This window comes from Bacillus rossius, chromosome 5 (genome assembly GCF_032445375.1).
Source record: "Bacillus rossius redtenbacheri isolate Brsri chromosome 5, Brsri_v3, whole genome shotgun sequence".
NCBI lineage: Eukaryota > Metazoa > Arthropoda > Insecta > Phasmatodea > Bacillidae > Bacillus > Bacillus rossius.
The window spans coordinates 66965332-66987899 of record NC_086333.1 but is presented as its reverse complement, the minus strand read 5'-3'; the positions used below and the strand labels follow the sequence as shown (position 1 = coordinate 66987899).

Sequence of the window (22568 nt, the reverse complement as noted above, 5' to 3'; positions counted from 1 at the left end):
TGAGGGTCTCTAATTGGCCCTTATTACTCCAGATTAACAGTGAACCAATGGCAGAAGCCGCACTAAGGTATAATTATTTGAATTTTAGCATAACACGAAATGAACCCGCGAATTTTTCTGGTCTCTAATTATTAGAGCCATTCATTTAGTCGCAAGCTAGAATGCAAACCTCCACACTCTCGCACTGTGTTCATGATCGGACCGCAGTTATCTGGACACGCCCGTCTACGACCGTGAGCCAACGATGTCCAGCTAGGAGAGAAGCAGGCGAATCAGGTAGTGCCAAATAACAAGGATAAAAATGTTCTCGCTAAGAAATCAACCAATGGGAAAGTAAACATCGGTCGAGCACACATATAACTTTGAATTCTATCTTGAGGCCAGAGGAATCCGCGAAAGTTCCGGGACTCTAACAATTATTAATAATGAAATTAATATGTGGTGGCGAGATGAGGTGTCGCCGGGAAAAGTTTTGTTTTGTTTGGTTCGAAAAAAGGTGTTTTTTTGGAGGGGGGGGGGGGGGCACCAATATGAGTTCTTGCCCCGGGAGAAAACTAGTCTGGCTCTCGGGGCACGCCAGAACCTCACTCTGAGGTGCGAAGGTGGCGTGTTCGATCCCCAGCACTCCGGCATTAATTTAATTTGACGACCACCGAGTGTTTTCTGATTGAGCTCAACTGTTATTTAGGTCCGTGCGAACCGTAATTCTTAAATAGGGATGGACCAATCAAATCCTCGAATACCATCAAATCCTTAGCATTGAAAAGATTCTGTACTCAATGAGAAATATTCGAAGGAAAATATTAAAGGAAATAAAGTAAATAAAAAATGCAACACTGATACTGCAATAACCTTTGAAGTTTACTAAGTCAATTTTCTTTTCCGTTACAGATATTCTGTTACCATTATATAAAAAAAATGACAGTAGGTATGGTTTCTGAAAATTTAATTTATGAAACAACCATTAAAAGGGTAAATGTTTCAGTATCATAGTTAAGGTTTCTCGTTTATTGTAAAAAAATTTTTACTCTTGACAACTAGATTCGGATTCGAGAAGTTTATTCGAGGTACTCTATAGAATTCTAATTCGAAATTCGACTTACAAAAAAATTAGGATTTGACCCAACACTATTCTTAAACGATCAGATTTTGAAACCGCTGTGATCCAGGTAGCTTTCCGTCATTAATTTGTAATGTCATATTTGTAAATTCTGTAGTAAAGTAGTACCAACGGTACACATATCCTTCTGCCATTGTCGTTCTGTCAAACAGTTGTTTGTAAACGGCTTCGTGTAATGGTCACTGTTCGTAAACAAACATCGTGCGTTGCTTTGCAAGTACCGTTTGGAATATGAGTACCACTCGTACTACTTTTGAGAAGCGTCAAATTTGAGACTACAGTTACGTCACGTACTCTATACGTAATGACTAGGGCCATATATTTTTCGCAGAAAAGATTTCCAGATAGCTGTGTGTTAAAACTCTGTACACTCTTAAAAAATTACAGTAAATTTCTCAGCAAAGAATTTAACTCAGTTAAACGAAGAGTTCTTCATAATTTCAAATAACTGAATCTTCGTAGAAACTACGACCTATTTTGACTTCCGAGTCATACGTTTCGTTCTAAACAAAAAAAGGTAAACATACACTTGGACAAAAGAAGAGTGAGTGTTCTTACTACAGACTTAACCAGTTTTTGGAATGTTTTCGTAGTACCTAAACCAGGAATATTCTTTTGGATTCACGTTCAAAATAAGTGAATTCAGTGTCCGTAAAATTTACGCAGATTCCTGGATAATTTGTAACCGGGGTTCTTCGTAAATTGAAGGTGAAAATTTTTAACGGTGTAGCGTTGTCTGTGTTTCGCGGTTGGCTGGGTTTATTTCAGTTACGTGTCTACTGTAAGCACAACAAATCATAGCCATTCGCGAATTAATACATGGACTATATATTATTGAAATATTTTAAGATTATAATTTCTGTAGTTTGTTGAATTAAGTATGCGTTTCAATATTTATGATGTGCTCAACAATGGCTTAACAACCCTACCTCAGAGAGAGATTGACAAGGGGGAGAGGGAGATGGAGAGAGAGAGAGAGAGAGAGAGAGAGAGGAAGGCCAGTATCGACGGCGCAGCGTCACACCTGGCGGCGGCCAATGGCGTGCCTCTCTTCCCCCCCTCCACAACATGCTTCGCGAAGTGCCGAACGTCGCGGCGGCTGAAGCCAGGTGCGCGCTCCAGTCTCCGCTATCGACCGCGAGGGGAGCTAGCGTCTGCCGCCAGTCCGCTCCTCGCTGTGCCGTGTGCGCGTGTGTGCGTGTGTGCGTCTGTGCGTCTGTGCGTCTGTGCGTGTTCGCGTGTCGCGATGTCTCGCTTCTCGGCGGCAGGTGAGTCCAACAACAACCAAAGCCGGTCGGCCTTGGCATGTCCAAGGCCTTACCACCTCCCTCCTCCCCCCCCCCTTTTCCCATATTACCTTTTTTCCCGACCGCCGCAAGTTTACACTCGTACTTCCGGCACATCATGGGAAAGGGGGGGGGGGAGGGGGTAAACATAACGAATGGCTCGTCACCAGTTGTGAGTAGACAGCGGAAAAGTTCGCGCTTTGACTTCGTGAAGGTCTGTTATTAGCGGTAGGTATTTTTTTTTTATTCGCGATCAAATCTGACCGCTCATTTAGACTGAAACTTCCTTGAACTTGGCAGCCGTCCGCAAGAGAACCCAATTGCTTTATTTGTAGGGATCTGATGAAACATTCGCGGATTATTTTCGCGATGGGCTAGAATCAAAATACGTTTGCATTTTTCCCGCTTCAGTGATTGGGCCAATGAAGAACCTTCCAACAAAAGAAGAAGCGAATCACGAGCATCCCAGTTAACAGGCGTTGAGTCGGTAACCAATGAGTAGATGTAATTTTCCCTAGGGCTTATAGGATCATGGAGTCTATCCTGTAGGTCCTTGAAATCTCGAATTTTTCCGGTCACTTCTTATTTGCAAAGACACGAAAAATTTTCATTGATTCGAAAGGTAGACTGCAAACATGTGCATATATCTTTGAATTACTTTGCTTACTGGACACTCCCCTTTACGACTGTGGGCCACTCAACTGCTGTAAAAAATTCAGCCAGTTGAAAATAACTAGACACATGTATTTCGCGATTTCATTTCATGTCAAGGTATTTCACAAAACACTGTAGCTCTTTCTAAGAGTCATGGCAAATTGTGAGGGTGCAGCAGTACGGTGACCACATTCTCATTGGCCCCGTCAAGAGCGGGACGACACCTCACCGACCTCAGCCAATAACCACAGGAGAAAAGCTACAGTATTTTGTGAAATGCCTTGACACGAAATGTATTCGCGAAATACAGGTGTCCCTAAAAATAACACATGAGTAGAGTGAACGTAGTACTGTAAATTATAGACCGACCCCAAATGAATCCGCGAAATTTCCTGGTCTTTACTTATTTGTAGGGGCAGGGATTTTTCGCGAATAAATATGAACGCCTGTTATATTGCAACAAGGTACACCCGCATCAGCGGTTTCTTCTTTTTGATTGGCGGCCGTCTGCGAGAGAAGTCGTTTCCTTGTTTGACCGAGCCACTCAGGACGCGTTTGCTTCCCCACACACTTATTATGATTGGTGTTGTAACAATCGACATGCGCCTGAAAGAAACTCACCCAATCACGAAACACAGACGATGCTGCAGTTTTTTAACTTATAACTAGAGACCGGAATAATTCGCGAGTTCATTTCACGCTAGGCTAAAATACAAATAGTTATACCTCAATGCAGCCTCTGTTATTGGCTCACAACTCACCTAGATTACTCTGGGCCAATGAGAAACATCCAACCAAAGCTGTATCGAATCACAGGCTGCTACGTTGGGACGTCTCACAAGACAGCAGCCAAAGAGTGGGTCACATTTGACCTAGTGTACGTAGAACTATGGGGTTCATCCTACAGGTCACTGAACCCGCGAATTTTTCCGGTCCCTACTTATAACTAATCTCGGAATCTTTTCGCGAAATATTCATGGCCCTACTTAATGGCATTCATGACGCTTTTGATTCCGCACTAAATGGCTGTGATTCGTGTGTCAACAATAGCCATGCAACTGAAGGAAACGAAACCATTCACGAAACACAAACGATGTTGCAGTATTTTAACATCCTGCTTGTCTCGAAACATTTTTGCGAAAAATACATGCACGTATTCTTTAATTCAACTACGTTTACGCTGAGTTGCTTCTGTGATTGGGACACAGTATTTCATAAGGATTGTTAAGCCAATGGGAACCTGAGAATTTTCTGCAGTGTCTCTGGAGTTATTTGTAGGGAACTGAAAAAATTCGCGTTATTGTTTGTCGATAGTCTTAGATTGCAAACGTTTGTACGCTTGAATCACCCTTGTCATCGAGTCATGGACAAAGCCGGTAATTGCAATAGTCCTTCGCCTCCGCCCTTTCGTCATCCGTCCGTCAATCACGTTACTTGCCCAATCAGTTGGCCCGAAGAATTATATTCGTCCGTCCGTCAGTCAAAAGATTGATGGGGATAAAATAATTGTAACCTCTACATATCCTCAAAGATTTATATTATTGGAAGGATTCTGAAGTTTGTTTAATTGTTTAGTTTCTTGCATAATTATTTTAAAAATTTGCTTTACAAAATTAAAAGTTTTTATTTAACAAAAATCGTCCGAGAGACATGTTTAATTATACCTAACTACGCATGGAAAATGTTCAAATAAATACCATAATAAAAAAATTAAATTTAAAATGTCATACGTGTATAGCTTACATGATTGTCAAACTATATTAATTATACAATAAAAGTTTTCTCAAAAGTTTAAGTTTCTCAACAGTTGGCAGCGCTGAAATGAAAAGAAAAATATATTTTGATGGACGTACGGACGCTGGCGGAAGCTGTTAGCTATATATATGTATATGTATGTATATGTATATATATATATATATATATACACCGCCCGAAGTATATATGTACGTATACGTATATATACATATATAAACGGAAATTTTGATTTTTAACCCCCGATAATATATGTATATATTATAATATATGTCTATATATATATATATCGTTCGGCGGCTGACAGACGAAGGGATGACGGACGAACGGACACGACGATATATTGTAGTTCCGGCTTTACCCGACACGCCCCGAAGAACCAGAAGCCATTGACGGACACCTAATCATCGGACCGAATCAAGCGCGACCGGGAGAGAAAGTGAAAGGCGGCCGCAGCCAATTGAATATCACGAAATCGACTTGATTACTCGAATGTTCGTGGGATCTAAAAAAAAAATTATATCATTATATATATTTTTATTTGTTGAGTTATGAGACCATTTTTTAAATATTTTACACTCTAGAAGACCTCGACCCAAGAGTGACAATGCTCTCGGACGGGTGAATTACGAGAAGAAAATAAATTGTAGCAGACAGAAGGGATGATATGCTAAGAAAACCCGTGACAAAACGTATAGGGTCAGCTATTTCCTTTTTTGCGAAAGTAATTGTGTTTCATGATTGGTATAGAGATCCAGGTACATGTCTATTGTTCAACGCACGAATCACCTACAGTGCGGAATCCAAGTAACGTAATGACTCCTCTTGCAGACATGTCCCTAAATATTTTCACTTCCGTGTATTCTTGTTTTCAGTCGGAACACACGCAGAGCCCACTTGAGTCACGTTTCTACGAACAGCGCAGCGCTACCATTAGTTGGACCATAGATAACTCTTATCTACGCCTGACGAGCTCAAATAACAAATAGTCGTCGAAAGGAAAGCATATACAGTTCTATATATACACATATAGTTACGAGCAGAAAACGTCCGGAAAGGATAGCCCAGAAAACCACGAGCAGATAATAGCGGCTAGGATTATGGGAGACCCTAGGGGCAACATGAGCTACTTGATAGAGGCGGATATGACGTTAGGATTGAAGAAGCTCCTGGTTACCCGAAGCATTGCAAGGTTCGGCGAGGTTGTACCAGTCAGGGTGGCTAACCTCGATTAGCGAACAAGGGTTCTAAAACTGGGAGAACCAATAGCTAGCTATGAACCAGCCTCTTGGGTGGGCCAGTGTGAATCTTCCCAACCTATTAGATATGCCGAGCAATCTCTGAACCCGAATCTAGATCATCTACTAAGGCAGTGCCGAAATAATCTTAACAGATGGAGAAATATAAGAAGTCACAGCTTTTTCTGGTAAGCAACCAGGATGTACCTATTTTCCTTAGCGGGATACTGACCTTGGGAGAACAAGCCTGGTCTACCATCGCATCAACACAGGTGATGCAGAGCCGATCCGACAGGCACCACGACGGCTGCCTCTAGAAAAACAGGAATTAGCAGCAAAATTGATTGCGGGTATGATGGAGGGTGTTGTAATGGAACCATCAGCGAGCCCTTGGGTTTCCCCAGTCGTTCTAGTGGCGAAGAAGGAATGGTCCACTGAGGTTCTGTGTGGACCACCGGAAGCTGAACGACATCACCAAGAAGGACAGCTACCCCCCTCCCACGTATCGATGACACACTTGATACACTCTCTGGCACCAGCTGGTTCTCTACACTGGACCTGAAGAGTGGTTACTGGCAAGTGGAGCTGCACCCAGTGGATAAGGAGAAGACTGCTTTCACGACAGGTAGTGGGCTGTTCCAGTTCACTGTGTTATGTAATGTTCCTGTAACTTTTGAGAGATTGATGGAACTTGTCCTGAGTGGCTTGACTTGGAAAACATTGGTCATCGTCGCGGATTCCGGCAGCATGGCGGCGTGTGGGTCAACGGCGGTCAAGGCGGCGGCGAGACGTCCTTCTGTGTTTTCACTACTTATCTGCTTCTTCTTGCTGTGGGCCCGCGGAGGGGTATATGTACCCAGCAGCTCGGCCCCCAGAACTAACCAGAACGACCGCTAAGCGAGCGGAAGCATCACTCCGCATCCAGGGTTAGGCGGAGGGATCGCGAACTACTTGCTGGTCACACGACTCGATCACACGACCCGGTCACATGACTGGTTCAGAACCTCTTACTCTGGTAGTTAGGCAACTGGAAAAGCTTCGATGTGTTGCGGGTGGTAAGCACTTAAGGGTTAACACGATACAAAGTCGGGAAGGACGGAAAAACGTCGCGGGCGGCAAAGTTACACCCAAAATTATATTTTACTTTATTAAAATGTTAGTGCCTGCCACCAGTCAAAGCCTTAAAGAGAGATGTACTTAACAAATAATACAGTAAACTAAACCAACAAACTCTATTCTAGCACAGGAATGTAACACAAACATAAATCGCAGAACAGGGACAAACAAAGGACTGAAAGACACAAAGACAACAATACAGAAAAAAAAATATTGTGTATATTACTAAAAATATGGTTTATTGTTGTTTCTTCACCATATATTAGAATTTATACTGCCTGTAATTTAAATGTTTCATTGATCAAAAGGACCCAAATTTTTTACACAATCATTAAAACTTTATGTAGAGCATTTTTTCAGCTCGTGGCTTCTATAAATTGTTCGGAAGAGCCGAGTTTTTCTGTGCTGAACAAGAGGAACTCCCTAAGTCACAATTTTGTTTTTAAAGTTCTGAGTTCTGACAACACCTGAAAAACAATTTGTTGCAAAAAAAAACAGCATCTATAACTTTTTCTTCTAACCTGCAATGTACCTATGTGTGTTCAAGGTTTCAAGGTCGTAGTCATAATTTAATTGCTCTGAATATTTATTAACTGGGTGTTTATTAGAAAAAAAGTATTTTGAAAAATAATAACAATACTTATGTCCAAGTCTGTACACCTTTCGAAAAACAAAATTCTGACGCTCATTTGAGTAACTTCGCGCCCGCCTTGCGATGGAAACAGATAATATTGTCGCGTGGCAGAATGATGGGTTAAAGATTATCATTATTTTATCAATTTTTTTGTTATTACTGTTTAAAAAAAATTTATCTCTTGGTTGGGACTTGGTTTCCCTCAAGAGAAAGATTTAAATTATTTTTTCAACAGTAATAAAATAATTGATAAAATAATGATAATCTTTGAACCCGTGACAATATTTCTAATAGTAAAGTCTGTCGAGCCTGTGAATTTGTTGCGCTGGCGTGTCGAACGTGATCGATTTTGAATTAAAAATAATATCTATATGTTCGTATCGCGTTGATTGCGTTGCGCCTTTGCGACACCAGCATGACGCGCGCGTTTTTCCATCTAGTCGCATCGGGGCGCGCACGGGAGGAAAAACCTTCACGTCACTCGCAGGAGAAATCCCATCGCCCCAGCCACGTCGGAGTTCCAGGAAGGTGAAGTGTGGCGAAGCTACGCGACGCCGTTATCGCTAATTTCACTGGCTTCTTTCTTTTAATACACCTCCTCAAGGGCGAAGTCAAGGAGGGACAGGGTGGTGCAATAACGACCGCCCACCCCCAGGAACCCCAGTGTTTCTCAATAATGACGTAGGAACCACAGTGTTTCTCAATAACGACGTAGTAACCACAGTGTTTCTCAGTAATGACGTAGGCACCACAGTGTTTCTCAATAATGACATAGGAACCATAGTGTTTCTCAATAACGACGTAGTAACCACAGCGTTTCTCAGTAATGACGTAGGAACCACAGTGTTTCTCAGTAACGACGTAGGAACCACAGTGTTTCTCAATAATGACGTAGGAACCACAGTGTTTCTCAGTAACGACGTAGTAACCACAGTGTTTCTCAGTAACGACGTAGTAACCACAGTGTTTCTCAGTAATGATGTAGGAACCACAGTGTTTCTCAGTAACGACGTAGCAACCACAGTGTTTCACAATAATGACGTACGAACCACAGTGTTTCTCAGTAACGACGTAGCAACCACAGTGTTTCTCAGTAATGACGCTACTCATTTACCAGCTTCAAATGAGTCAAGTATGGCTCTATTTTTGGTAACTGAATATGCGAAATGAGAGAGTAACCGTGTCATTGAACACGAATTAGGACTTTAAAGCCACAAGCAGTGGCACATAGCGTAAAGGTCATCCATCTTTAGTGAGTGTACATTTTTAATCCCCGACGCAAACAGAGGGGTGTTATACGTGTGTGTATATGTGTATCGGTTTGTAGCATCGTAGCTCCCAAACGAACCAACCGAATTTGATTCAGTTTTTTTGTTTGGAAGGTGACTTGATCGAGAGTGTTCTTGGCTCTGATACAAGAAAATCTGTTCAGCAGGTTGAATATAATCAGCTCTTTTCTAGTTGATGAAGGGATGTGAGCAACTTTCACAGATCTGATCGATTCGAAATTTGGTATCTTGTTACTTCAAATATATTGCAAGAACATGGTAACCTTGACCTGATGCAGTATAGTATGGATGGTGTGGTATGGCACATACGACAAAAAACAAAACAATGTTAAAATACGATGGTCGTGTTTAATACATTTTAATTACTAACAGTAGCTTCAAGTGAGAATTGCAAAGTCGTATTTTTTAATTGAGTTTGGTTTTATCATTATCTAAGAACTTCAGGTATCGAATAAGCACTGAGGGTTAATCAGATATAAAAATAATATGTTTCAAGCATCACCCCCCGCACTCCACTGTGATCCCCAGAAACAGGTTTAGCCGAAATATATTCTTATTAACTAACTTCGGCCCCTCTTTTCATTGGAACTTGGCTACGCCCATGTACCTCCTCACGTAATCTACTTCCTCACGTTATCTGCCTTATCTGCAAGTCTCTTTTGTCTCATCCTTGGAGCTTCTGCGTCTCCCAGCCGCAAGTCTCTCTTTGTCTCATCCTTGGAGCTTTTTCGTCTCCTAGCCGCAAGTCTCTCTTTGTCTCATCCTTGGAGCTTCTTCGTTTCCAAGCCGCAAGTCTCTCTTTGTCTCATCCTTGGAGCTTCTTCGTCTCCCAGCCGCAAGTCTCTCTTTGTCTCATCCTTGGAGCTTCTTCGTTTCCCAGCCGCAAGTCTCTCTTTGTCTCATCCTTGGAGCTTCTTCGTCTCCCAGCCGCAAGTCTCTCTTTGACTCATCCTTGGAGCTTCTTCGTTTCCCAGCCGCAAGTCTCTCTTTGTCTCATCCTTGGAGCGTCTTCGTTTCCCAGCCGCAAGTCTATCTTTGTCTCCATCTTGGAGCTTCTTCGTCTCCCAGCCGCAAGTCTCTCTTTGACTCATCCTTGGAGCTTCTTCGTTTCCCAGCCGCAAGTCTCTCTTTGTCTCATCCTTGGAGCGTCTTCGTTTCCCAGCCGCAAGTCTATCTTTGTCTCCATCTTGGAGCTTCTTCGTCTCCCAGCCGCAAAACTCTCTTTGTCTCCATCTTGGATCTTCTTCGTCTCCCAGCCGCAAGTCTCTCTTTGTCTCATCCTTGGAGCCTTTTCGTTTCCCAGCCGCAAATCTCTCTTTGTCTCCATCTTGGAGCTTCTTCGTCTCCCAGCCGCAAGTCTCTCTTTGTCTCATCCTTGAAGCTTCTTCGTTTTCCAGCCGCAAAACTCTCTTTGTCTCCATCTTGGAGATTCGTCTTCCTGCCGCAAGTCTCTCTTTGTCTCATCCTTGGAGCTTCTTCATCTCCCAGCTGCATATGCATTGTTTCCTTCGAAAAAAGAAATCTGAACACTTGTTAGACTGCAATAAGGTAAGCCCGCTCCAGCGGTTTCTTCCTTTTAATTGGCGGTCGTCTCTAAGAGAAGCCATTGCCTTATTTGGCCAGCTTCCGCACGAATGGTTGTGATTCGTGAGCCGTCAGAAGACCTGTACCAGAAAGAAACTCGACAAATCACGATACACTAGCCGTGCTTTAACATACATTCTCTAAATGATTTCGCGAATAATAATTTATGGCCCTATGGTTAGGGATCGGAAAAAATCGCGGATTCATTTCGTGGTAGGATAAAATTAAAATATTTATACCTCCAAACTAATTCAGATATTGGCACACAGTTGAGCCAATTAGAAACCCTCAACTAAAGAATTACCGAACCACAAGCTACCCAACTGAGACGTCTCACCAGTCGACAGCCAATGAACAGGCGACATTTGTCGTTTGCCTGAGTATTATAGTGGTCCGTGGGGTCTATACCAGAGGCAATTGAACCCGTGATTTTGTTTTCAGTCCCTGCTCACGAGGCGTAATAAAAAAAACGGTGAATTAATTTTTATAGCAGCAGCTGCTGACGCTACATCTGTTTGAAGTAATAAGCCCTATAGCCTGATCCGTTGTGAGAGTTAGTGTCAAGTTTGAACAAGTCGTGACTTGTCAGTCGGCTTCCAGAGCCGGAAGAGCGAGGTCGTGTTTACCGTGTCTGTCGCGCGTCATGGATAGAGACCCGGATATTTTCCGGATTCGTCTGGCCTCGGGTTAGAGAATTCAAAGTCATGGGTGTGCTCAACCAACGTTTGCTGTCCCATTGTTTGATGTCTTAGCGAGAACATTTTTATCCTTTTTAATTGGCACTACCTGGTTACTTACTTCGCTCCTAGTTAGACATCGTTGGCTCACTGTCGTAGAGAGGCGTGTCCAATAAATGCGGTCCAATCAGGAACACAGAGCGATAGTGTGAATGTTTTGCATTATAACAAATGAATACTGTATGCGATATTTCCGTATATCTATCCATGAATTTCGAGCAACGCGGTAACACTATGTTTTGTTTGCGAAATGAAGACCAAGAAATGGGCCGTGCTAAAAGGTAAATGTTTTGACACCATTACCAACATTTTGAGCGCCACGACGGAGCAGCTGAAAGCCCTTCCGAAAAACCTTCCAGAAGTGCTTCCGATTTTGGAATCAAATTATGATAAGTGCGCAGCGCAAACCAAAGAGAGTATTTGGAAGGAGATTAGTTCAAATTTGACGTAAACTTATTGTTTTATCACACCTTGTAGAGTCACTAAAGGGTATGTCAGAAGAACCTGTGGCCAGATTGTCTGAGTAACGTGAAATAATTACATTCTGGTTGTCATCTCAGAAGCCAAATGTATATCAAAACAATCCCGAACCTCTTGCCATGCAAAAGTAGGAATATTTCATTAGATCAAGCTATCGGGCTTATTACTTAAAATACATGTAGCGTCAGCATTTGCTGTTATAAAAATTCGTTCACCGTATTTTTTTCATCACACATTGTAAAAGGGGAACTGGGGAAGATGTGGTGGCGCAGGGCGGTTGTGCGATCAGATCCAGGGTGTGGCCACTGGTAACCGAGTGAAGCGTTTTTTTTTCAGCTCATGGTTACGCCATTTTGGTGGGACGCCCAACACATTGGCTGGAGTGTAGTGTTTGCACCGTGGAAACAATCTTCAAATGACTTTAGTTTATGATAAGCGGCCGTGCGTACGACGGAGATTCCAACTCATACTCACTAACCATCATCAGATGTGGTCAGTCACCGTTTCCGCATTGTTTTTGGGCGTTACGATATGGCGACGGTGAGGCAAAAAAAACCGACTACTTCATAGCATCTGACAATCTGTAACTCCGTGTTCAGATCACTCGGATCTTGCCAAGAGGGGAAAAAAACGCGGCGAACATTACCGTAATGTGGCGGAACTTCTGTTTACCCTCTTCTTCCTCCAAACTGAGTCCCGACGAAGCTTCTCGTCATCGTTTCGACTTCGATGTCGACGATAGGTTCAAACCTAGCTCTATAATACAGTATGTCCATAAAAGTGTCGTAGAGGGATTTTCGGGTCGGCGTAAATAGAGGTCCTGGGCGCCACCACGTGGATGGGCACATGGTATAAACTCTAAACTCTGTCCCTGGGCCGTGACGTGGCCCATGGGGAGCTAGACTCGATTTCCCCCCTTCCCCCTGCGCGGATACACTGGAACTTACCGGCCCGATCTATGTTATCGGCGAAGACGACTGCCAGTGGGATCTTGAGGTGCCCCACACACCTCAGTCTCTGTACTGGGAAGCTCGTGGTCGAGAGATCAATGCGAACGAGTCAGGGTGAACATTCGGTTTAATTGACGCCGGCACGTACATGGACAACACTCTGAGTAATCACACAATGAGGAGTTGTTACGTATAAAATAGTTAATATTGCCAACGGCAAGTAGTCCAGCTCAGATGCTGACCAGACCGCGTGACCTGGCTGGCCCCGAAAGTACAAAGATCGTCGTGCTACTTAAAACGCTCCGGGGAGCTTTAAACAATTACGTAAAACAAGTCTACCGCCGAGGGTAGGCCTCGAAGATGAATAGAAAGATACTTTACGAAAAAACGGATGTTGACAGATCAGTAACGAGCAACAGGTCGAAGTCGAAGAGGTGCGGAGATGCCTCCTGACCCGGACGGCGAACGGTAAGAGACTGCACATTGGCCAGGGTGTCATGGCCGCAGGAAGTACTTAATTTACCGTTAGTCGATTAATATAGCAAAGCAGATATACATAACATGTAAAAACCCTTCAAAAATCACACGTTAATTTAGGATTAATTATTACGTATTACAATTATTTTTTTATTAAGTTCGTTATTTTTAAAGGGGAAATCTTCGCCGCTCAACCGAGCATGTGCGCCAAAAGGGGTCGCGCACGGCGCTGCTTCGTCCTCATAATTAGCTGAAAACAATTACCCTGTGAGAAAATAGAAATAGTAAAAGAAAAACATACTTAATAATTTGACTATTTTTTTAAATGGTATGAGGCCGTAACAAGTCTCTAACATAACGCCTCTTGACGGGTGGCCGAACACAGACACACACGCACACACACGCACACTCGTTGGCGGGAGGTTTGAAACAGATGGTGTCGGTGGGACACGCGACAGTGGCGTGAGGCACATGGGGTTTAGGGAGGGCATAGTCCTGGTCGTCGTCAAAAGAATGTCCCAGTTATAAATTTTAATCGTGTCAACTGTAAGCGTTGTAGAATTTTGGTTCAAGGTCACAATTAAAAAAGTAACTCAAACTGTTTTTAGATAAGCGCATGTGCGAGTACTGCTTTGTTGTTTTTTTCGCTTGCAGCGCCACCTACGCAAAAATGGCGACTCCTGAGCGTAAAGCGTTTTGTGTTCTGCAATTTGCTAAGAGTGAATCTGTAATTTCAGTTCAACGTGCGTTTCGTTTAAAGTTTAATTGTCGAAGTCCCTGACCGTTTGGATTGGCATAAAAAAAATCGTGTCTACGTCCCGCGCCGCCACCTAATGATTTGCCAGAGTTGAGACACAGAATTGAAGAGGCTATTGCTTCCATTACTCCGGACGTGTTAACCAAAGTGTGTGTGTGTGTGTGTGGGGGGGGGGGGGGGGTGTTTGGACTTCAGGTTGGGCGTGGTTGTACAACTAAGAAAGAAAAAATAACTAGGTCATTTAAGCTTCAATTTGAAGTATGATTTGTTGTAAATAGTCGCAAACTGTTGTTATATACCATTGAAACTGGGACATTCGTTTATGGACAGCCTCCATTTAGTATTTGAAATAAATACATAAATAAGTAAAATTCCTTTGTTTGCGCATGGGGAACCACTGCAGCCGAGCATAAACATCATTTTAGTTGTTTGTGTTTATCGGGTACGCCGTCTGACCTTGGCGTCGTGTTTTCCCCACAACGCAACAAGGGTCGCGCACTGCTTGGGCCTTATCTCGGCTGTGCGCCGCTCGGATATGAGTGAGAGAAACAAATATACTTCCCCGCGTCTGGGAATAACCATAGACTCATTGACCCCGAGTCAGACGTCAGAATAATTCACGTTTGTGCTCTTCAGTTATTTTGCCGCTGTAAAAAAAATGTAGGTTAGGTAGGTCTGCCATATATACATACACACACACACACACACACACATATATATATATATATATATATAATCATCGAGTAAATTTATTCATATTTATGTTTCGGGAAGGCAGGTTTTCTCAAGTCTAGGTGTTCGTAACTGAAATTAAAGGCTGGTTGTGTTAGGTAAGTGACATCTATTATACTCAAAAATGCGCAACGATTTGGGTTTGAAGTAAAACATTCCCGGGTGAGTTAGAAGTAAAATTTCAAGGCCGAATTTTTAATGCAACGTTTTCATTGCAATTTTTTTTCCTAACCTAACTAAAACTAAGTGTATTTTGTTTGGGAGGGTCTGGGTTAGGGAAGACTCTAGGTGCGTCCCATTCCCATTACGCCTATTCATGCTGGGTTTAAGCCAAGCCATGCATTGTTGTAAAATGATTTCTGGCGCTAAACGGTTGCGGACGGTGCAGAGAACTTGTCGGGCCATGACACCGCCGAGACTCGGTGGTGTTGGCCATGATGCCTTGAGCGAGCTCCACGTGGCGGCGTGCGGCTCAGGTTGAACCCCGCCATGCTGCAGGGATAGGCGGGTCGCGGCGGTAGGGACCCGCCTGCGCCTGACGCCACCCGACTTGCTGGCATCTAGTAAGGGAGTATTTGGGCAGAGGGAAAATAACGGGGTTTGAGCTTATTTTCACCGTGCCACGGGCCATATTCGCAAGAAAATCGTGTTCTTTCAAGTACGTTTCATTTTAATTACTTGTGTAAATCAGTATTGTTAAACAGTGTTAAGCATTGTTTTAGCGGTGTAACTAAATATTTTTCAGCTGGTATAAAGATTTCACCCTTTTGTTTAGCAGGGTAATTATTTGTCACGAATTATTATTTGATTAACTAAATCACACGTATTATAATTATAAGCCCACTACTGTGTAAATATATTAAAAGTCTAATTAAGAATATGGTATGGTAGTTAAAAAAAAGTCTAAACACATCCCGTGCGTGGAATATTAATAGTTTTAATTATTATTTTATTCAATTTTCTAATAAATACAAAAATAGAAAAGGTTAGCATTCTTAAATACCTGAAAAGGAAATGAGAGCAAATAACCCCGCGCTGTGTTATTTTTAGAAACTGGTCTTCTTTCTCTCTTTGCCGTTTTACCCCTTTACCATATAATTTATTATTATGCTTGCGAGTCGAGGTTTGAATTGCCAAAGAAGTTTCATTTCTATCACGTGAATTGAGTTACATGCGTTCTAGTTACAAAAAAAAAAAACCGAACGCGAAGTTGCTGGAGCGAGTGGCCGTTGGACTTCGGATACGTTCGGAACTGATCGGGGGCCAATGAATCTTTCAGGTTTCCCCGCTTCCGGGCGGTCTGTCCCGTAACGTCAGCAGTTGAGATATACTTATATGCGCGTTCGTGCTGCTAACGAGCAGTAGTGCGTGTCGGTACGTTAAGAGTGAGTGTTCAGTGTGTATTCTGTGTGTGTCGCGCGTGCAACTTGCGAAGACCCGAGGGCAGCAACATGGCGGCGCTAGCGGGTGAGATCTTTAGAAACCAACAACTTTCCTCCTCGCAGACTAAGCCCATTGGCGGACCCAGATTCGCTTTACCCGCCTAATGGGTAGGAACCATGCTGCCTTCTACCAACTGATAGGCACAAAACTTGTTGGTTAAACAGTACCGACCAGTATGCATAAAATAAATAACTATATAACATACATACATCAACCTGTCTTAAAATATGTAAATCTATGTTGTTAATGAGGGGGGCGGGGGGAAAGGAATCTTTCCCGTAAAAAATACGTGGTTGTATTTTTCCATGGAATTTTCGGTACTGAAAATTTCTCTCGAAATAATTTCTCACTCACATTTCTAATGGTTATAATAGCGATAATGAGCCTCGTGATACGTACGTATTCTTTGCCGGGCATCGAACTAAGGTCCCCAGGAGACGGAATGCCGCCCACTATTTATTTAGTTTGAAGAACAGATCAAAGACTTATTATTAATAATTTTCGCAGGCTTTCACGGCCATTGTCTGAAGTAGCTTGGCTTCTGGGTTCTAGCCGCGTCCTTGGCGAATAATTCACCGACGTTTCGGCCGACATTGAAGTCGCCATCATCAGGTAGCAGTTACGTAATCACAGTAGTTACCTACCTACAGAAGGTAACTGCTCTCTGATGATGGCGACTGCAATGTCGACCGAAACGTTGGTGAATTATTCGCCAAGGACGCGTCTAAAACCCAGAAGCCAAGCTGCTTCATTTAAAATCTTATTTTGTGTACCATCGTTTCTTATGTTTTAATATTTTTTAATTTTATGATTGTTTTATATTTTTATTAAACCATAAAATAGTGTATATTGACAGTATTGTTACAGTTCTAGTGATTCTGGAAAAAATAAACCCTTAACACCAATTAGGTATTATTTCACAGGAGAAACTATCTGGAGAAGTCGGTCACTATTAATAACAATGGATTTCATTATATTATGTGCTACGCTGAAACAGATCCAACATTTTGAATATTGAATTATATAAAAATATTTGGTGAAAATACGTTTGAAACCAAGGTGGAGTGTTTCAGTTACGTCTTATTAGCAGTAAAAACTTAATATCTTCAGATGATGGTCTGGATGTAATGCAGTAAGAAAATGTATTTATAAAATTTCTCGTTCCGAATTTTCTGTAACAAAATACAATGTTTCATATACATTAAATTTTATTTTCTATTGATTTATAAAGTTGTGTCCAATACATTGTGCTCTATTGCGTATATACGGCAACAGAGCACACATAAACAAGGGTAGTGCTATGGCAGAAATCGTGTATTAGAAAGAAAGAGTAAGTGCCCATTAAAATTCACATTGCTTCACTAAGCGGACGGGTCACGCCAAGGAGGATAGAAGTTGCCACACCTTACTATATGCATGGAGTTAGGAACGTGGCTAGTCATAGATTTGTTAGTTTTATTCTACCATTTATCGTAATAGGATATTCACACATTTGATACTACCTCAAGACCTAAGAAAACCATGATATTTATTCTGAAGAAACCAGCATGTGTCCGTGAGTAATAACGGACAAAAGTAATTAGGAGATTCTATAAGCTAGCAATTCTGTAGAACAACGTCTAATAGTTTTGAGATTACTCATTCCAGTTGGAGATATAATATTGTTGACACACGTTCCTTTCCTATTTTTTTTTTTTTTTTTCGCTGAACGTTCTACATCGTTATACATAACTGCAAATAAATTAGCAAAACATTTTATTCGAACGTTTTTATTTTTGTTTAGTTTCTTTGGCCCTCATAAAAACACGATTTAGATATTAATTTTAAACACTTTGTAAAGCCGTGTGTAATATTTATCACTCTTAAAGTTCGTGAGAGGTATAATGGCGGGGAAAGTCAAGGACAGATAGATAGATAGATAGATAGATAGAGAGAGAGAGAGAGAGAGAGAGAGAGAGAGAGAGAGAGAGAGAAACCGGTAATCAGCAACAAATGTTTTTCGCCATTTTTCCCCCTGAAAATTCGTTTTATTTGGTGTAACTTGGGATGAGAAGTAGAGAGGGAGAAAGGGTTTTAGCCCCTTACGGCTTATCCCCCCCCCCCCCCCGAGAATATCTTTCACCCGTAGATCATTGTATGCGAAAAATATTTCGAACATTGTAGAATGGCAAGAAGTAGCAAATTTCGCGGATTCATTTCGCGATAGGCCAGATTTAAAATATTCGTATATCACAGCTGCTGGCGCATAGTTTATCAAGAAGACGTTTGGTGAACGAACGGATACACGGAAATTTCGCGTATTATTTTGGTGTAGATTGCAAACATGCATACCTTATGATCACTGTGATGATTGGATCGCAGTTCTCTTGCTCCCGCCACGACTGTTGGCCAATCAACTACCAGCCAGAAGTAGCGAGGCCGAATAACTACCTATGTCGGTAGAGTACACGTAGGAATGTGAATTTTAGCCTTCAACTGCAGTCGCGATGTCACGTCCGAACCACACGACACGACAAATCCGAGTATACGTCGTACATCGTTCCAGCACGACAGAGTTGATAGCGTAGGGTCACAATACCACGTCAACATAACACGACGAACTCTAATAGGGCTGTCGGCAAATCTTCCCGTGCCAAACGCGTCTGTAAAATTCAGTCTAGAATACGCCAAAACAGCGTAGGCCCTATATAAATCTTTTTATTTCGTATTGATCATTGAAGTGCATGACAATATAACATTTTGTCGTCTCTGGGAATAAGCGACATTAAGTTTATTTTAGATACAAAGACCAAGAAGCCAGTTATAGCTATGTTTAATAGGGGACAGAAAAATAATTCCGCTATTAGCTATGCGAAGAATTAGAAATAAATGTAAGAAACGGTTAAAATAATACTACGAATGCGAAAGTGTACTCAAACGTAAAAAGGAATTTCGGTTTTCAGCATAAAGATTTGTCAAGTAAATATTTTAGGTATATTTTTTTGAAGTTTTGTTTTGTAAGGTTTCCGTTAAATTTTCCGTCGTGCGGCCCGACATGACGATAGAAATAAAATATACCTGCTTCTTTCGGGACGTCGCGTTGGGGCGCGTATTTCGTCGTGTTGACGTCACGGTGACCTTGTATTTCATTGGCTGCTGAGCGTGTCGGACCTGTCGTGTCGTGTCCGTCGTGGCATTGCGACTCCAGTTTTACGCCATTTGAATCTGATGAAATTACCGGGTCTGTGTCAATTGGAAGCCCTCAACAAAGAATAACTACCGGATCACAAGCTCCCCTTGTGAAACATCTTACCGGTCGACGACAAAATAACTTATGGCATTTACTAGGGTTTGCAGAGGACTGTGGAATTTTTTCTTAGAGGTCATTGAACCCGTGAATTTTTCCAGTCCCTATTTATGCAATGTATTTTATTTATTTTTTAAATGGAACAGAACTATTCATGTAAAATACAGATATTTGTAAATTTGTACAATTACACGAAAACAACTGTATCACTTCAAAATAGTCTCCGCAGAAATACTGGATTCGGATTCCTACCCGGGTATTTATGCTTTGTGTTTTCCCAGTACCTCCAATAGTTACAGTTATTTGGAAACCGTATAGCTTTCCAGTGTTAATTGCGCATATCAATAAGCATAATAAAACAATAAAGACAAATTATTGAATATTCGATTACCTTTGTCATGGGTTAAAAAAAAAGCTTGAATGAAACATCAATTAAAATATAAAATCATGCACCAATTTTTCGTAACAAACGCTATTATCTCGGAAAAAAATGATTTTTCATACATGCAATAATAACCATAGCCACGTGTTGTTACAAAGTTACAATATCTTTCTTGTTGTATTGGAAACTATTTCTTGGCAACTGGTTTCCTAAGGTATCGTTTGTTAAAGTTCAGAATTTTTTTTTCTGTGTGAGAGACTGTGGGGAAGGGGGGGGGGGGGGAAATCGAGGAAGGGGGAGGAGGAATGGGAGGGGGTGTCGATGTGTGGATGGTTCGTGGCTCCCGGTCCCAAAGGTGTGCGGGGCCCTGGACAATTTACTTTCGAGGGGCCCTAATATCTTTACCAGGAGGGGCATTACCGTAGGCCTGAGAAGGGGGAAGGAATAGCCCACAGAGAAAATGACGATCAGGGGCTCCACCAAGGAAGAACTGAAAACTAAACTCTTTGAAACAACATTTTTAAGCTAAGCTGAAACTCAAATGTTTTTTTTTCTTTTCTAATTTGTCTTAAGAAATTTACAAATTCTTTCCTGATAAATTATACTCAGGTTAGTTTATTTTTTCAAACGTAAACGATCAAACTCTGTCGAAATCGCGTCATTACATGAGGCAATAAAATGTTTGAAAGTTTTTTTTTTTTGTTCTTTCTTGTACGCAGTCATGGATACCGAATTGAACTCGAAAGGTATTGACCAGCACTTACAATTACACGCTAGTTGCAGTTTAATCGTTACTTTTTCTCATAATTGTGCACTTTTTTTTTCCACGGAAAGCTTGACAAACGAGGAAAATGAAAATGAAAGAGGCCGGCGCAGGGACCCTGGATCCGCCCATGAATCTCATTGGCAGTCGCGGGGGCCCCTGGAATGAAACTATACCTATCACGAAACACTTGACACACAGTTAGGCCTAGGCATATTAAAAGCATTGCGGTCAACTTGCAAATGGCTTTTCGATTTTCACACGAAAATCCCGTTCAGCTGAGCACAGCTCCGGAAATAATTAAATTAAAAAAAAAAAAAAAGAGGCGAGGTTGAGCGCAATCGTGTTCACGACCCCGGGCACAGAGCGCAAGATAACACCAAATTATTTCCGGCCCCCTTGCGCTTATCAGCGGCAGCATTCGGCGGTGCGCAGTGGACGTAGGGTTAGGACCTCATGCAGTTGGCTTCGTGGAGCAGTCGCCTCTCTCCGCGCGCACGCCTCGCTGACACGTACGTAAACGACAAGACACGCACGGTTATCTTCGTCCGACGCTGGGGGTCACAGCAGCGCCACAGCGGCGACGCGAAGAGTTACAACTATTACCGTTCTGCACATCCATGACGCCAGCGCGACAAAAATGGCGGACGCGACACACTTTCCGATTAGAAATGTTTTCTATTTCTATCGCGTCACGGGCGCGGCGTTACACAGAAATATTTTCTGCACTTTTACAAAAGATTCCTTTGGAAACCAGTTGCCAAGAAATAGTTTGTAATACTACAATATAGATATTGTAACTTTGTTCAACAATTGGCTATGGCTATTTTTGCATATATGATGAAATACTTAAAAAAAAAAAAAAAAAAACTGAGTATTTCTTACGAAAATCAGCACATAATTTTATATTTTAATTGATGTTTCATTCAAGCATATTTTTTTAAACCATGGAAAGGATGAGAATATTCAACAATTTTATTTTATTTGGTTTTATTGTGTTTACTAATGTAAATCTATTCACGGAACGGCTTACAAATAACTTTAACTATAGTAAGTACTGGGACAACAGAAAGCTAAATGCCAGGGTTAGAATCCGAACCCAGTATTACCGCGAACACTATTTTGTAGCGATACATAAGTTTTTTTATTATGTAAATGTACAAATTTACACATATCTGTAATGTTACATTAATATTTATATTCCATTTACAAAAAATTATTTACTAAATTTGTCTGTGAAATCTTTGGAATGTGTTTACCCACAGAGATTTTTACAATTGAATGTTAAATTTATATTAAACAAATTACTATCAAACATAGCGGTTAAAAAATACCTGCAAGCGTTGTTGGCTGCCGTGTGTTTGGCAAGAAATAATTTACATACAGTCGTTTATTTTTGGTTGTCGCGCGTTTGAAAACCATGCGTTCAAAATAATAAAATAGTATAGCAAAATAAATATAATATTATGATTCCAGCATTTAAATTTGACAATGCGGTTTTATCGGCGCCACACATACAACAGCCGTCAATGCGTGAAGATAGGTCAAATATTTCAAATTTAAAATTAGTAAACAAAACCTTGAAAATCACACGAATAATAATAGAATTACCAATAAATCAGTTTTGTTTCGAAAACAAATTTTTGATGCTCTCTTCAATAACTATGCCTCCGCGATGAGATGAACATAGAAAATTTTCCAAATCGGGAAGTCTGTCGCTTTCGCCAATTGTGTCGCTTCGGCGCCACAGATGTGTTGTCAGTGACTGATTAGAAAAAAATATATTGTTTCGACCTATGTGGGGGGAACTGGATTCGTAAGGGATAGCCCAATTAAGTTTTATTAATAATATTTATATTACTAATAAATAATTGTACTTAAAAATGTC

The 22568-nt window shown here is 41.5% G+C and overlaps 1 protein-coding gene across 16 annotated transcripts in view; it reads left to right on the top strand.

The window, feature by feature from the left end:
* LOC134531945 (leukocyte elastase inhibitor-like) overlaps positions 1 to 22568 on the top strand; it is a 140603-nt gene that overhangs the window by 35444 nt on the left and 82591 nt on the right. For 3 of the 16 annotated variants that reach the window (XM_063368020.1, XM_063368022.1, XM_063368021.1), the window contains exon 1: positions 16129 to 16273. The exons of 5 other annotated variants lie outside the window; for them this stretch is intronic. In XM_063368020.1, coding sequence (XP_063224090.1) covers positions 16258 to 16273 — 16 coding nt within the window. In that variant the 5' untranslated portion in view covers positions 16129 to 16257. Of the gene's footprint in view, positions 1 to 2146; positions 2389 to 16031; positions 16274 to 21114; positions 21193 to 22568 lie in introns of those variants that run through there. 8 more of the 16 variants (XM_063368035.1, XM_063368031.1, XM_063368027.1 and 5 more) reach the window with 6 other exon arrangements.